The sequence below is a fragment of the Pagrus major genome, chromosome 6 (assembly GCF_040436345.1).
Source record: "Pagrus major chromosome 6, Pma_NU_1.0".
Classification (NCBI taxonomy): Eukaryota; Metazoa; Chordata; class Actinopteri; order Spariformes; family Sparidae; genus Pagrus; species Pagrus major.
In genome coordinates this window covers 13278875-13293777 of record NC_133220.1, presented here as the reverse complement: position 1 = coordinate 13293777, position 14903 = coordinate 13278875, and the positions used below count along the sequence as shown (strand labels likewise).

The window sequence follows — 14903 nt, the reverse complement described above, 5'->3', positions numbered from 1 at the left end:
AATTTCTTGAAACAGCTGGGCACTATAGCGTTCAGCTAACCTTGACTCAAGGTTTTTAGTAATATTTTAAGATGTGCATTCATGTGGTGTCTATCAGACTGGGAAAATTCACATGAACGATCCCTCAAGTAGGAACTACAACTTGGAAACTTTCACGTCATATTCACAGACACATGGTGGATGAAAGTAAATGTTCGGTCGATGGTTAGAAACTTTTATAACATTTAACATTTATTGTGACCTAAATTAGTTTGAAATGTTATTTATTAGCATAAATCCTAACAAGTCCGGTAAAGCAATATTTTTTGTGGTTTTAGGGAATGTACTGGTGCAGAAACAGCTGCCAACACTTTGTTTAAAAGCTCTGAGCAATAACATACAAAACGTTTTCTTTTTAGCGTCCATGTTGTTCCTATACATCTTGAAAGCTCATTAACACACCAGAGCTGGAAAAACAAGGCTGATGGGACAGTCTGAAAAACAAGCCAGGATTAATTAACAGTTGGTATATTATTAATATATTGGTATTATTTAGACTAAAATCAACTTCAATTCCCATTTCCGAAGTAATGAAGGAACGTGTCAGCTAGCGCAACTGTGTCTCATTTATCTTTCCTCTAAGGTTTTGGATTGAGGGCGGTGAGGAAGTATTTAAACAGCTGCAGAAGTACTTTGAGGTAAATTACAGCCTGTTAAGACGTTACTAATGGGCCTGAACACTCTGTCCAAAGCCCTGTGATGACGGCTGCTTTGGATTTTACTTTCTTTTTGCCTGGTCGAGCAAATGAAGCCTTCAGTATGTGCTCCAACATTACCACCCACAGTCTGACAGCCAGACTGCGGCAGTCCAGGTAAAAAGGCATGAAATGTTCACCTTTAAGACAGGTGAGCCTTGAAACTACTGCATATGGAGACCTTTTCCTCTTTTTTTTTTCCTCTTATCCTTTACCCCAGTCAGCCTCTCTCCTCTAGACTTCCTCCCTCTGTCTCCTTTGCTCTCTTTCCCCTTCGTCCGACCTCCTCCTCCTCTTTCCTCTCTCGCTCCTGTCGTCTTGTTTTGCCCTCACGTCTCCGGTCTCCCCCCCCCCCCCCCCCCCCCCCCCCTCCAATACAACCTGCCATTTCTAAGCGTGGCTCCACTTGACTTTGCTGTCCCATTACGGATGTGACCTCAGTCCATTTACTGCCTCGACACTCTCAGACAGTCTGCAGGCGACTACGCTACACCACTGAGAAAAAAGAAAAAGAAACCTGTCTTCTTCTTCTCCGGACGTTTTCTATTCGACCTATCAGGGAATAAGACACATTGTTGTCTGTTTCCTATGCCCGCTGTGGGTGACTGAGCATGAAGAGGAGACACTGTACTTTACATTGAGATCCCCCCACACACACACATTACAGTAGTTATCAGGGAACGACTATCATTAAATCCAATTTAGATTCTCTATTTCTATTTTCTGACTGTGAGGCTACAATGGGTACATGAGAGGACCTTTTTGTAAAGTCAAATCACCAGATGACTACATAATTGTAATGGGAGCCTGGAGCAGCCTGTTGTTAGATAAGAATGAAGACGAATGAGACCTAGAGAGGAAGGGAAGGCCGGGAGAGACGAAGTAATAGAAGGAGGGAGAACGTATGAACAGAGTTAACATGAGACAGAGTTCGTGTTTAACTCTTTCTCTACTATTCTTTCTTGGTAGAGCATGTATGGCTTTTGTAACATGTTAGTAAAAAAGTAGCTCACAAGTGCACGGTAAATGTGTCGGTAACCTTTTATAGTTGTGGACATTTACAAGATAAATACAGGGTGAGAAAAGAAGATTACAGAGACCGGTCCATCAAAGCACCAACATGCCTACACCTGTGCTTTCCTGGTTTGGCAAAGAGATTACAAATAATTTAGAGCTGTAACTTAATTGGTTGTTTTTTTTGTTAATTGATATTCTTTTTTCTACATGATCTATTTTATCGATTTCAAAGCAGCACGGTGCAACTATTTTGCTTTAATGGGGCAGTATGAAGTTTTGGAGAAGAAATTCAAACCCAGAATTTGAACACTTACGGTATTAATGAGGTGATAAAACAAATTCAGAAATATTTATTCCTTCAATAACTGAATAAACAAGCTGTTCTCAGAGGAAAATAAGGTCCCCAGAACACTGTTTAAAGCTGGAAAGGTGGCAGGGTCCGCCACATATAAACAAAGTAAAACAGTATAAAATTGTGTTGCCCTCCTTTATTTTATTTGCTTAGGCATAAAAAGAGAATTTCTTCCCCCAAACTACACAGTGCACCTTTAAGGGGAGACACTACAGGTGAAAGAATATTTTTTGCACTTTCATGCACTGGTCAATTTTGAGATTTTGTGCTAATTTGCTTTTATAACATGTCTTTTTTTCAGACTAGTGGGAAGAAAATTTCCAACATACACACTCAGGTGTTTATTTCAATTCGGATTTCTGTTCTGGAAATGTTTGCAAATTGGTGTGTATTTCAAGGTTTTAGGTTACTCAAGGCCTCTTGATTATTTGCTCCTACCCTAGTGGTGGAGGACGACTGTCCGATCACTATCAAGTGTGTTACTAGGGTGTGGCCTCAGCATGGTTGTTGATCGTGAAGAAGGCCTGAAGGTACGTGCATGAGGCCATGCAACGCTTCCCAGCTTTGAATGCCTAACCAAAATGTTCAGTTTTTAGAGTGTTTTAGGAGCTTCCAGAGGAGTCGCATCGGGTGAGACGCCGTCAATTTGCATAAAATAGCCAGAATTGTACTTTATGGAAATGAGGAGAGGGTAACGCGACGCCCTGTCTCTCGAAACACAATGCGCCGCTACCAGAATGCATTGTACAGCTTCCTACATACATAGACGATGAATGGGAGGTGTGAAAATGATGGACTCTGTGGTCATGTACCTTAATGGTTGAAACACGATCAAATTACAATGAAAAATTCATATGGAGCCAGAGTGTGCAACACTTCTTCTGCTTTCTAACGGGGAAAACTCTCTGCTGGTGAAAATAATGTGATAATATAGAAGCTACTACATGCTCCTTTAGATGAGACTGTTCCCACAAGTCTAACAATATTAATCTGTCTGAATAATTGCGAGTTTGACCGACTCACTTCTGCAGCTTTTACTTGCTTTTTACACCATTATACTATTATAGCAGAAGAACTCTAGTCCCCTATGAGTCTAATATATTAAACATATCAGACCAGTGTTGGTCTTAAAAAGGTTTATAGTGTCCCTCCATGACTGCAGCAAAAAGACTGCAATAAAATGTAATTTCTTTTTAATTTTAGTTTAATAGCTCAATAATGTTTTAATGAATTAATTCCACATTTAAAACGGGTTATGTGTCTCAGAATTCCTCCTCTCACTAATTTAATGGGACAGATAGGCCAGAGGAGCTGCTAACTCTAAAAGAACTTCATTAGCATGAGTTTAACTGATGTGTTTTACTGTCCCGTTATGGTCTAACGCATGTTTTACAACCACTGCTGAGAGCGGGAATAATTAAACTCTTCCTTCAGAGGAGATTCGACAGTATCCATATAAAACAATAGTTATATTATTGAGTGAATACGCAGCCGTCTTGGACAAGGTTATTGCTGTTTGGTGCTCTGAATTAGTTCAGCTTAAGATTTTGTATCTACATATAAATGTTAGAACAGCTGTGTGACTCCTGCAGCCAATTAGCAGTTAAATAATGTCCTTGGCGTATTGTGTTGTGTTGTAGACGATGAGTCACAGAAGCTAATTCAGGCAGATTCACACAATCAGCTTGAACTGCAGTTGACCCTACAATACAATTTTGCATAACCAATAGTAACTCATAATCTACAACTTATTTGAAACTTTCTTTTGGCTTCTTTAGCATTATAATGGGTGTAGCCGACTCAATTCGCAGTTCAAACCAATACAAATCTAGACCAAAAAAGAAAAAAAAAACATGGATGGACATGAAATAAACACTTTTTGTCCAAAGCAACATAAAATAGGGCTATTTTAATCGTGCAGACTGATTATTGTGTTGGACAGAATCTACAGAATATTCTTCAGTAAACTTACTATGACTACATGTCAAATGAAACATGAAATATCAAAGAAGCACCCAGTCTGCATTGTCGTTTTGTAAAGTATCCTTCTGTCTGTCCGTCCTCCAGACACTTCAACTCTCTCCTGCTGTGAGTAGCAGTTGCTAGGCAACAGCTCATCAAAACAGTATTCAAAAGTCATTGAGTATATTTTTATGGGTTATGGGATGTACGTTTTATTACTGTTTACTACTGCAACCAATGTGAATTACAACATTTACACAATAATAGGTTGCACTACTTAAAAGTGTTACCTTGCAAACGGAAAACCTTGGAGTGGAAATTAGATTGAAGAAAGGATCTAGTAAAAATAGTTGTTGGGAATCTGTTTCCATTATTCACATGCAGCTGTGTAGCCTATCATGTACTGTACTGTATATAGTCAAATCATTCATAAAAACTACCAGGCTTTTCTAAAGGCTTTCCCTTGATGGTGATCTAAATGTACTTTGTTGGTTTTCAGTTCCTGTGAAACAGTGCAGCAGTTCCAGAAAATGTCAGAGAAGCTGACACTGTAACTTGTTTGAAACCAGCAGGGTTCATTAATTAACAAAATCTCCATGCTCATTAATTTTCACATCCATTTTTCCCTCCTTCTACATCAGTGCTTGCTGCTTTTCACAGCCTGTTCTCACTCCTTCCACATCCTGTTTGGGACCAGGAGTCAAGAGTGATTTGTTTTTAAGTTATGTTACGTAAGTAAGCGAACGTACGTAAATGACGTGACTTGCGTTACGTGGGTGACATACTTACGGCACTACCTCATTACATGACGTGGTTATGTCACTTTCGTAACTTCCATTATGTAAGTTTCCAGACTGGTAGTTATTTTATGCTAAAGTATCTTCTTGAAGTCCACTTCGGACCAAGGATTCGCGACGCAACAGCACAATATTTAGAACACTGCAGGGGAAAGCGCAGCAGAGTGAACTGGCCGGCTGGCAGTGTGGCCTTCGACTCAGCTTGTCACGTCACTGGAGGCTGGTACATAAAATCAATGAAATCAGTGCTTATTGCTTTAATAACAACTTCCCTGCTTTTCGTCTGCTCTGCTCTCATTCACTCGCACTCAACCACCACTGCTCCTTCTTTTCCTCTCCTACACACTTGCTTTGCGATGCACATACCTTCTGTTTTCGCCATTTCACTGTCACTGGACTCATACATACAGTATTTTAACCATCTCATTTAGTTGTGTTAGTGTGAACTGGCAGGTTTTCAGAATGTTATTACATTGCAAGTTGCAACTTGTCTCGTCGTGAATCTTTGGTCTAAACAGGGCTTAAAACTAACCAATAAGTTATTGGGTCTAAACCGAACCAAACCACAACCGTTCGATCCCGTTATTAACAGTCCAAAAGTTAAAATATGTGAATTGTTCATCAGCAAGCTTTATTTTAAAAGTAAAACAAAATGTTGAGTATTACGTATTATTGCTCACTCCACTGTGCAGCCCTTCACTTGATGCTAGAGGGGTAGGTAGAGCGTCATAATTTGAAGCATAAGACCTCTGACCAAGCTGCCGTATTTGACGCGTCGGGAGTGAGAACGTGTTGCTTTTTTCTCAGAATTTAACCTGACAGGAGCCAAAATGGACCAGGTGAAGGTGTAAAGGACTTCACTCCACTGTGTTGGATCTGGAGAAAAAAGAAAAATCCACTTTACTTCTGCTGATTCAAAGCAAAGTATTAATTGGAAAACCAGCCACCCAGGATTCTATCACTATGACTTCAAAACCAGACTTTTCCCTCCTCAATTAGCTATCAGCAGCTGCTCTCTAACTTAATAGCACTCTTATCTAAACCCGGAGAAAGGTCGAGCCCATTGGGTGAGTGCAGTGAGTGGATAGCTAACATTTGGCACTCGGATTTTAAGTGTGTGTGAGATAGAGAGAGACAGGGAGTGTGTGTGCATGTGTGGAAGGACAATGAATAATGTGGGTCTGAAGGGCAGCAAATTTCCTGTGTGTGGTAGTGTTGAAAAGTGCGGGATGATGTTGGGCGAAGGACAGCGATCTTCAATGCGGAATTCATAATTGGGGTCAATCCTTTTCACTATCACCTTTTTGTTCAGTTTAGAAAATGTGTCCTTTTTAATAAAAGAGGAAACGAATCTATCATCAAGATCTTTTAACCCACTGTCATTATTTTAATCATCTGAAAAATAAAAAGAGCCTTCAAAAGGTTTTTCAGGCATAACCATTAGTATCCACCCACCCAGTGTTTTTACTCAGCACTTGAACCTCCCATTCATTCTCATTATCTTAATAATCCTGTCGTATTTTGGCCTTTTGGAAATCAAGGGAGTGCTCTCCTAATGGTCAGGTAATTTGTATGCGCAAAAGCTCCAACACACTCACATTTATTTAACCCACACATAACCCTGGAGCTGATAGGATGCCAAAGAAACGCTGTTTACCTTCTGAGCGCGGCGTTTGTCTGCTCTCTGGTTCTGGTGGTAGATGCGACTGAAGTTGGAGACGATAACGGGGACGGGCAGAGCGATCACCAGCACACCGCTCAGGGAGCAGATGGAACCGAAGATCTTTCCGGCAATTGTCTTTGGCACCATGTCTCCGTACCTAGAAATGAGACAGATGAAAAGAAGTTAGACAAAGTGTTGAAAGCGATACGTGGTGTTGGTATAGTCATAGCTTTGGGTACACTCGGTACAAAACCTGAATTGAAATGTGGGAAATGGCCTAATGGTTGTGTGCCTCTGCCAACCAGTCAAGCTGCAGTTTACATACATCCATGTCTGTCTTAACTCATATGTAGGGAAGACATTAAAGGAATTCGATACAGCAGCAAGTCCTCATCAGGAAAGTGAACATATGGGTTAACTGTGAAAGCAGTTTATTAAAGACCCACGTTTGTTGTTAGGTGGCAACCTCTAGCGGTAGTAGTATGTATTACGGCAGCAAAGAAGGAAGTCAGATGAAGTAGTATGAAGAGCGAAAATGTGTGCATATGGGGAAAGTTGGGCTCGATAGTTGGGATAAACAAGCACAGGACTTAAAGACCGTGTCCAGTGGGAAACCCTAAGTCAGCGGTGAGTTTTTTTTTTAAAGCAGACAGTAAATCAGAACTTTCTGTTGTTTCAATGTCTTTTGGTACTTTTCTGTATAACAATCATAAAACAATCACTAAAAGTCTGCTGATGATTCAGTATATAGTTTACTTATGTGACAGTGTTATTGCTGATTTGTGCATCACATTTTGATGTAATCCAACTTTGCATTTCTTCCTTTTGATGGCATGTGACCTGAAATTTGACTTGAGTTCATCAGCAAAGTTGCTGCACTTGGTTCTGCTCCTCTAATTTAAGGGTAGGAGCACAGGTTGTTAATCTTAGCCTATGAAGCATCATTAGTGGCCAGGTAATGAAGTGGTGTACTTTGTCATTTGATGACTTGATTGATAAAATGAACTTGTGAACGAATTGCAAGCATCCATCTCCAACAGATAAGTGGCAAATAGCATTGTGATGATACCAGGACTGCTAGAAATCACCAAAACTGAAGATGCCGTATTGGAAATGTCCAGTCGCGTCTGTTTAGGTAAACATCATATCGATATCAACTGATGACATATAAGAGTCTTCAAGAGTTGTACCATTTCATAGGGGCAGATTTTAACCACTACCCCTCGTAACTCTGATCTGAGGGGCAAGAGAGCACTCAAGAAACTTCCAAAAAGTTGGAAATGGGATTGAAACTAAGTCTCCTTCATATAGGTGATCGTGAATGAATGAATAAGAGAGTTATTTCACATTGTGTTAGCCTTCACTGCTTTCCTTTTCTTTGTTTCCCATTTTAACTCCTGTTGTTCTCGGCTTCCTTCAGGCTTCTGATAATTCGATTACACAGGTGAATGGCTGCTGTAACAGGTGGGCAGAGGTAGACAGATAGCACCACTGCTATCTATGCAGCTCAGACCGGGCATAACAAAGACATGCCAGTGGGATCCAGGGCCAGGAGGAAACCAAGGTGACTCGCTGGCCAGGGCTGTGGGCCATGACGGCATGTAGTAGAACAAATTGATTTAAAAACACAGACCTCTAGGACGAGCTTGAAATCGGCAGGGAGAGACACTGAAATCATCTCCTGCAGAGGCTGCTAACATAAAGTTAAAGTGGTGTGTTTTGAAGCGTTGGGAAACAATGTTTGCTAGTGCACGACATGCACCATTTTGAGAGAAAAACAGAGTAATTAGAAAACAAGGGAGAGGAGACAAGTGCATGTTCTGCATGAGGGACTGTTTTTGTAACCAAACTCCTCGAACAACCGATTTCCTGAAGAGCCACTTTAAAAAACTGATTGAGCATGGGGGCTCAATTTTGATCCTCAAATTTTCACTAAGACACTAGTCAAAAAACCCTTTATTCTCTTTCTCTCTGTCTGTTTGGCCTCTTTTCTGAGTTTCCTCTCCACTGCGTTCTCGACACAATAGGACTCTTGACAGGTAAGCCCCATGCACTGTTGACCACTGTGCCTCTTGAGGGCCGTTCTCTGCCCAAACGTGGGTGGGTGCTGGCTTTCCACATTTCTGACTGTTATTTTTTTGGCCCAGAGCTCCCACACTCCATGCCGAAAAGCACTATAATCGCTAGACTTACCTCCTGCTTACTACCCACAAACTGAAGAGCTGGGGGATTATCACAAACCCAGCCTTCTGCTGTGCCTGAACAAATATGAACGAGAGGGAAGGATGTGATTTTGCTTAAATCCTCTTTGAAAATTACTTTTTCTCATTTTTTTTTACAAAGTAGAGATGAGAACAGATGATGCAAACTGCAATTAATGACACAAATGAGTTGAACAAACTGTGAAACAACATGGTGTTTCGACGACTTTTGCAAATGATTCGCACCAACTAATCTGTTCAGTCCATTGTTAAATACTTGTACGGCTCTTTTTAAAAAACCTTTCCAAAACCAAAAACACAACAGCCAAAACTTTAAGGGATTAAACAGTGTGTTCGTCTATTTTATCATTAGCTGCAAACATTAGCATGTCTGTCTAACTGTTCACATCGGGAGGAAATCAACAATCTTGCAAAGTGCTGCACAGAGAACAATCTACTGCCTAATGTGAGCAAAACCAAGGAGCTGATTGTTGATTTTAGAAAGAAGGAGGAAACAACATCCCCCCACATCTGTATTAAATCAAGAACCCATAGGAATTAATTAAACAAAGAATTTGTCAGTGGTAAATCTTCTGTTATCAACTGTTGTGACTGTTAACGGCATGTATGGATACGGAGAGCTTGAACAACGTAGCAACAGTAATCACATCTCTCAATCACGTTTGCAGCGATAGTAGTAGTTTCACACCAAACTCAATCTCAGGCTCCTTTTTCTTTTTCCGAGTAAAACTTTTTCCCCTGTTGTTTGAAAACTCGCAGCAGGCAGGCGGATGTGCACTGCAAGCACGGAAGGCAGCGAGTCAGAAATATGAAGGATTATTAACACGCGATGGAGATTTGACCACAGGGCTTGTTGTTATTGTTGCTGACTGCTGCTCCTGGCTGCCAGACAATGAGACAAATGATTTCACAGCTCGCTCTGCTCACCGTCTGTCAGCTGATGAGAGATGACATTCTCCTGACTGCGTCTCTGGCTGCTTTGCTGTAATAATGTTTGACACTTCGTACCCACTATGTTGCGTCAGACATAACTTCATCTGGAATACGGTGGAATATGCAAAACGTTGCTCTTTGCAGCGAGTTGGTTAACAACAGGGCGTTGTATTTCAAGGAGATGGATGCAAAACACTCAGATGTTCATTAGCAATAGTTAGAATTGCTTTTATGAAAGCAGAAAAGAGATAAGCCACTCTTTCATTTTCATCACGTCACTCTCAGTACTGATCACCTGCTGTGACTAAACACTTTCTCTCGTTTAAATATTGTAATGAAAAGGTCCTCTAACACAGACCAGATTGTCTTTTTTAAAACTCTTTGAAAGATTTTAAATTATTATCAGCTCTTAACTTTTATCCAGATAATTGCTGATGAGTTGATTTGATTATTATAATGTTCTCCTACTGCTTGAGCACCCCGTGTTATAAGTCACTGTTGACTCAGTGGGAATGCCACACATGTTTAATATCATCTGAAAAGAAACCGTGTTGGGCTTTAAGTATGTGCCATTGATTGTTTGGTTAGTTGGTTGGTGGTGGTTTGGTTGTTGGTTAGTAGGTTGTTTGGTTGTTGGTTGGTTGGTTGGTGGAGGTTTGGTTGTTGGTTGGTAGTGGTGGTTTGGTTGTTGGTTAGTTGGTTGTTGGTTGGTTGGTAGTGGTGGTTTGGTTGTTTGGTTAGTTGGTTGGTGGTGGTTTGATTGTTGTCTGGTAGATGGTTGGTTGGTGGTTAGTTGGTTGGTTGTTTGGTTGGTTGGTTGGTTGGTGGTTAGTTGTTTGTTTGGTTGGGTGGTTGGTGTTAGTTGGTTGTTTGGTTAGTTGGTTAGTGGTGGTTTGATTGTTGTTTGGTGGTGGTTTGGTTGTTGTTTGGTGGATGGTTAGTTGGTGGTTAGTTGGTTGTTTGGTTGGTTGGTTGGTGTTAGTTGGTTGTTTGGTTAGTTGGTTGGTGGTGGTTTGGTTGTTGTTTGGTGGATGGTTAGTTGGTTGGTGGTTAGTTGGTTGTTTGGTTGGTTGGTTGGTGGGCTGGCTGGCAAGATTACACAAAAACTACTGAGCGGATTTTCACGAAACTTGAAAGGATGATGGGTCTGGCCCAGAATAGACCCCATTAACTTTTGGTGTGGATCCAGATAAAGGGACGAATACCAACATTTCTTTGTCACTTTCTTTAACATCACGGAATAATGCATGGATCTTGATGAAAAAATCAGGGGTATTTAGGTGGAGGTAAGCGCTCTACTGAGTGTCCTTCTAGTTTTGTTCATTAGGTGGATCATCATCCAAAATTCTGGGTTTAATAAAAACAGCAAAAGCTAATGACTGATGGTGTCCGTATGCTCTCTCTAGTGCCAAAAACATGTGACTTACTTGTTCACATGGACTTCCTCAATGCTCCCATTACAAGTGTTGTAAATATGGTTTGTGTAACTGTTTGCGATTTTGCAAGCAGGTCACAACACCAATATGTTTTCTATCTTGTAGCATTGTTTTATGAGGCATTTCGGCTAATCCCATGGCTGCATTTTGCATAAACAGATGTATAAATTTGTATCAGTTTCACGCAACAGCTGCAGTGTGAAATGTCAAGAATCTAATTTTCTTCTCATTCAAACAATTATGATTAATTTGGAAGTCAATGAGTCACTTACAACCAGAGTCAGAAATATAAATATCTGTATGTAAATAAACACACTGCAGATCGGGGAAGTGTTTGTATAAGAAAATATCATGAATACATGGTTCGCCATGATGAAACTAACCTTTTCAAATCAATATACTGATATATGCTACCCTGAGAAACAGGCAAGTATGTAGTAAATTAAGATTAAGTAAACAATAAATTGCTTCAGGAGAAGCCTGAAAGAGTAGTTAAACGATGCAACAAGGTATGTAACACAGCAGTAGGGCTATTTCTCTGGTAAATGGCATTCATTACTTTGCTTTTTCCATCTGTCGCAGTTTAAAACAAAAGGCCTAAGCAGGTGGAAAAATCAATTGTGAGGGAATTTATTCAGTCATGTGTTTTATCCTTTCCAATCTCTGGCTTGTTTTGCTCTTCATTAAAGGAAGCTCTGCTGTTGCTTCCTCAACACGTGCAAGGAGCAGCATGCTCCTGATAGATCTGTGATGGGCATCAAATAAAACAGAATTGGATTGGACGTGCTGCATCAAAGAGGCACTATGAAACCAAAGCAATCAATCTGGCTGAATGATTTCTGCTTATGGGAGGCAGAATTGAAAGCAGCAGAGTCAAACCGAGTCAGACTTCGTTACAGCGGTGATGAAGAACATTAAAAACTGTTATCACAAGAGCAGCTAAAGGACAAAACTAGTTTTTTTTTTAATCATACGGGACCTGTGTTATTCTGGCTTTGACAGGTGTTAAGAGCTTACACTGTAATTTGTCATTTTTCATTTATTTCTTCAAGATTGATCACCTGTATGAGAGCACCAGAAAAATGCTCAGAAACCCTATAAATGACCAGAGTTACTGGACATGTAAGTCATCAATCAAGACACGCACACACACACACACACACACACACACACACACACACACATAAAAATATCTACAAAATGTCTCAAGCACTGGTTGGATTTAGTCTTATACCAGCTCTTGAGACAGTCTTGGATACATAGGGCATTTTCGAAATGCCAAGAAATGAATCCAAATGTCTTCATTAAGTTACACTATCTACATATTGTGGAGCAGAGCTACCCAAAGTGGGGCCCACTGCCCAAAGCTGGCCCGATTTGGCCTGCCAGATGCTTCTAGCAAAAAGATTAAATGTTAATTTAAAAACTCATAATATAAATCATTGTTCATGCTGTTTTTGTGTTTTGTGGTGTAAAAATGCTCTTTCAACATGTAGGATCACAAATTATTACTTAAAATTATGAAATGATAAGTTCACCCACAAATTTTGACTGAGCCAACGGAAAGTCAGGTGAAGTTTCATAGTCCACAAAACATTTCTGTAGCTTCAAAACAATTAGTGTTGCTGCATTGAAACAACAACATCTACAAAAGAAGATAGGGACTTTTGAAGTGTAAAAAAAACAAGTGAAGAAAGTTAAAATGGGTCCATACAGATAATCTGAATAAGCCAAGTTGACAGAAGCCCCGAGATCCAAAATCGATTTGAAGAGATGAAGACGCTTCTAAGCTGCAGTCTTCACTGTAGCTGCTAGTGTTAAGGGGTGCACAAATGTCGTTGTCTTTTCAAATCAATTTGGGATCTTGGGGCCTCCAGAGATTTTGATTACGCTGGATGAGCTGTGTGGAGCTATTTAATGTTTTCCTTTTAGGTTGTGTTTTACAATTTAAAGTCCCTTGCTACTTCAATTGTTTAGGAAAATGCAACAATTAATTTTTACTGTGAGGCTCCTGAAATGTTTGGTGGACTTCACCTGACTTTCCTTTGGCATGGGGGTGAGCAGATAATGAACAAATTTTCATTTTTGGGTGAACTTTTCCTTTAATCATCTGTCATAATCTAGGCACGACAGGCAGAAGTGTTCATGAGTGATGTATCTTCCCCAATAAAGACCCCTGGCTGCAGTTATAACATGGCCATGAGGACAGATTTCATTAAACCCCCTTCACAAGTCATACTTTTGTGCATAAATGTACTGCAGTACCACATTAATGTTGTCCATACGGTGAACACAGCCTCTCTGCTGCACAGATTGTTGACTTTGTGTAACATGTTTTAATTTGCTCTTCCAGCTGGTACTTGGAAATGTACGACAACCATCAGAAACCGGCGTTGCTGTTGCTGTAAATGATAAGTGGGGTCACTGAGCGATTCCCTTGAGCTTGTTCAACGTTAACTAATAGCTCTAAAGCTTGAAACATTAATGAATGGAAAACACCTAAAAAATGAGTGACTTTTTGGCTTTGTATAATAACATTAACAAATAACGCATAAAACAGCACAGCAGGTGTTGTGATTAAAGATGTTGGGTCACTGCGGGCTGCTAATGCTACCTTCAAGCTGATGCAGATGAACGCTAATGCTACAGCCGTAGTGAGAACTGATTTAATGCACTAATAGAAAATGTTTTTAGTAGCATTTAGAGATCATTACACATGAATAAATTACACACTGATGCTGAAACCTGAAAGACCTCTATGGAAAGAGCAGATGAAAACAGAGAAAGTTGAAGGAGAATAAGCCTCCAGCTTTTTCACTTGACCTGTCTTGGACCCCCCCCAAAAAATGTAATTCTGACTCTGCCACTGGCTGCAGTACAAATTAAGACCTCGAGGGAAATTGTGAAGAACTTTTGAGTTCATTACGCCATCACACTTTCTTAATAGACGGATGCCTCTGGTGTCCATCTGGTGCAATTGATTGGAAGCTGACAGACAAAATGATGGATATATTGCTTTAAGTCACCAATGACTTTACCAGTTCATGATTATTTTCAGGGGGCTTTTGCTGAATGAGGAGATAGAGATTTGGACTAAGATATATTTGCTATAATGAGGTTAAATTGAATCAAAAAAGCTTGTTTAATTGGTTATTCATCAAAGTTACAAACATCATTTCAGGGGAAAGATGATGAATTTAGGTAAAGGATTTGTGCATGTGAAGTTTAACTGTTGAAAATATCCATTCCATCTTCAAAGGATTAACAATAACACATTTATATAAATCTCCTGAATGTGTGGTAAGCTGCCGAATCCTGATTGCTTTTTGTGACAGACACACATTTGCTGTGTGACACTGCAGGTTAATAGCAGATCTCTGTGCTTCATGTTTACGTAATAATAATAGTATTGAATCCAAAAGGATTTAATATTATGCTGCTAGAATCAGTGTGGGATAATCTCATTGGAGATACAAGTGCAGAGTTTGGAGAATGTCAACCCACTTTGCAGGCACTCAAACAATCACCCAAACAAAGAGCTAATGAGCGGACATTTGGGACCGCTTTGAATAGAAACTTCTCAAAATACAACTGGCATTACCGAGATAGACAATTTTGGTGTGTTATCAGAGGACCAGACAGGCTGTAAACAAGCCAACAGTTTGTGCCTGATTATCTAAAACACTTAATTCTAGGGGAAAACTGAAAGTCACACGAACCGAAACATTATTCCCTCACTGCCAGTGAATCCTGTGCACCCACAAAACTTTAATCACAGTAGACCAAC

The 14903-nt window shown here is 40.1% G+C and overlaps 1 protein-coding gene across 1 annotated transcript in view; it reads right to left on the bottom strand.

Moving 5' to 3' along the window:
* The window catches only part of LOC140998609 (A-type voltage-gated potassium channel KCND3-like), an 84196-nt gene that overhangs the window by 12646 nt on the left and 56647 nt on the right, over positions 1–14903 (bottom strand). The window contains exon 2 of the mRNA XM_073468942.1: positions 6520–6682. Coding sequence (XP_073325043.1) covers positions 6520–6682 — 163 coding nt within the window. The remainder of the gene's footprint in view (positions 1–6519; positions 6683–14903) is intronic.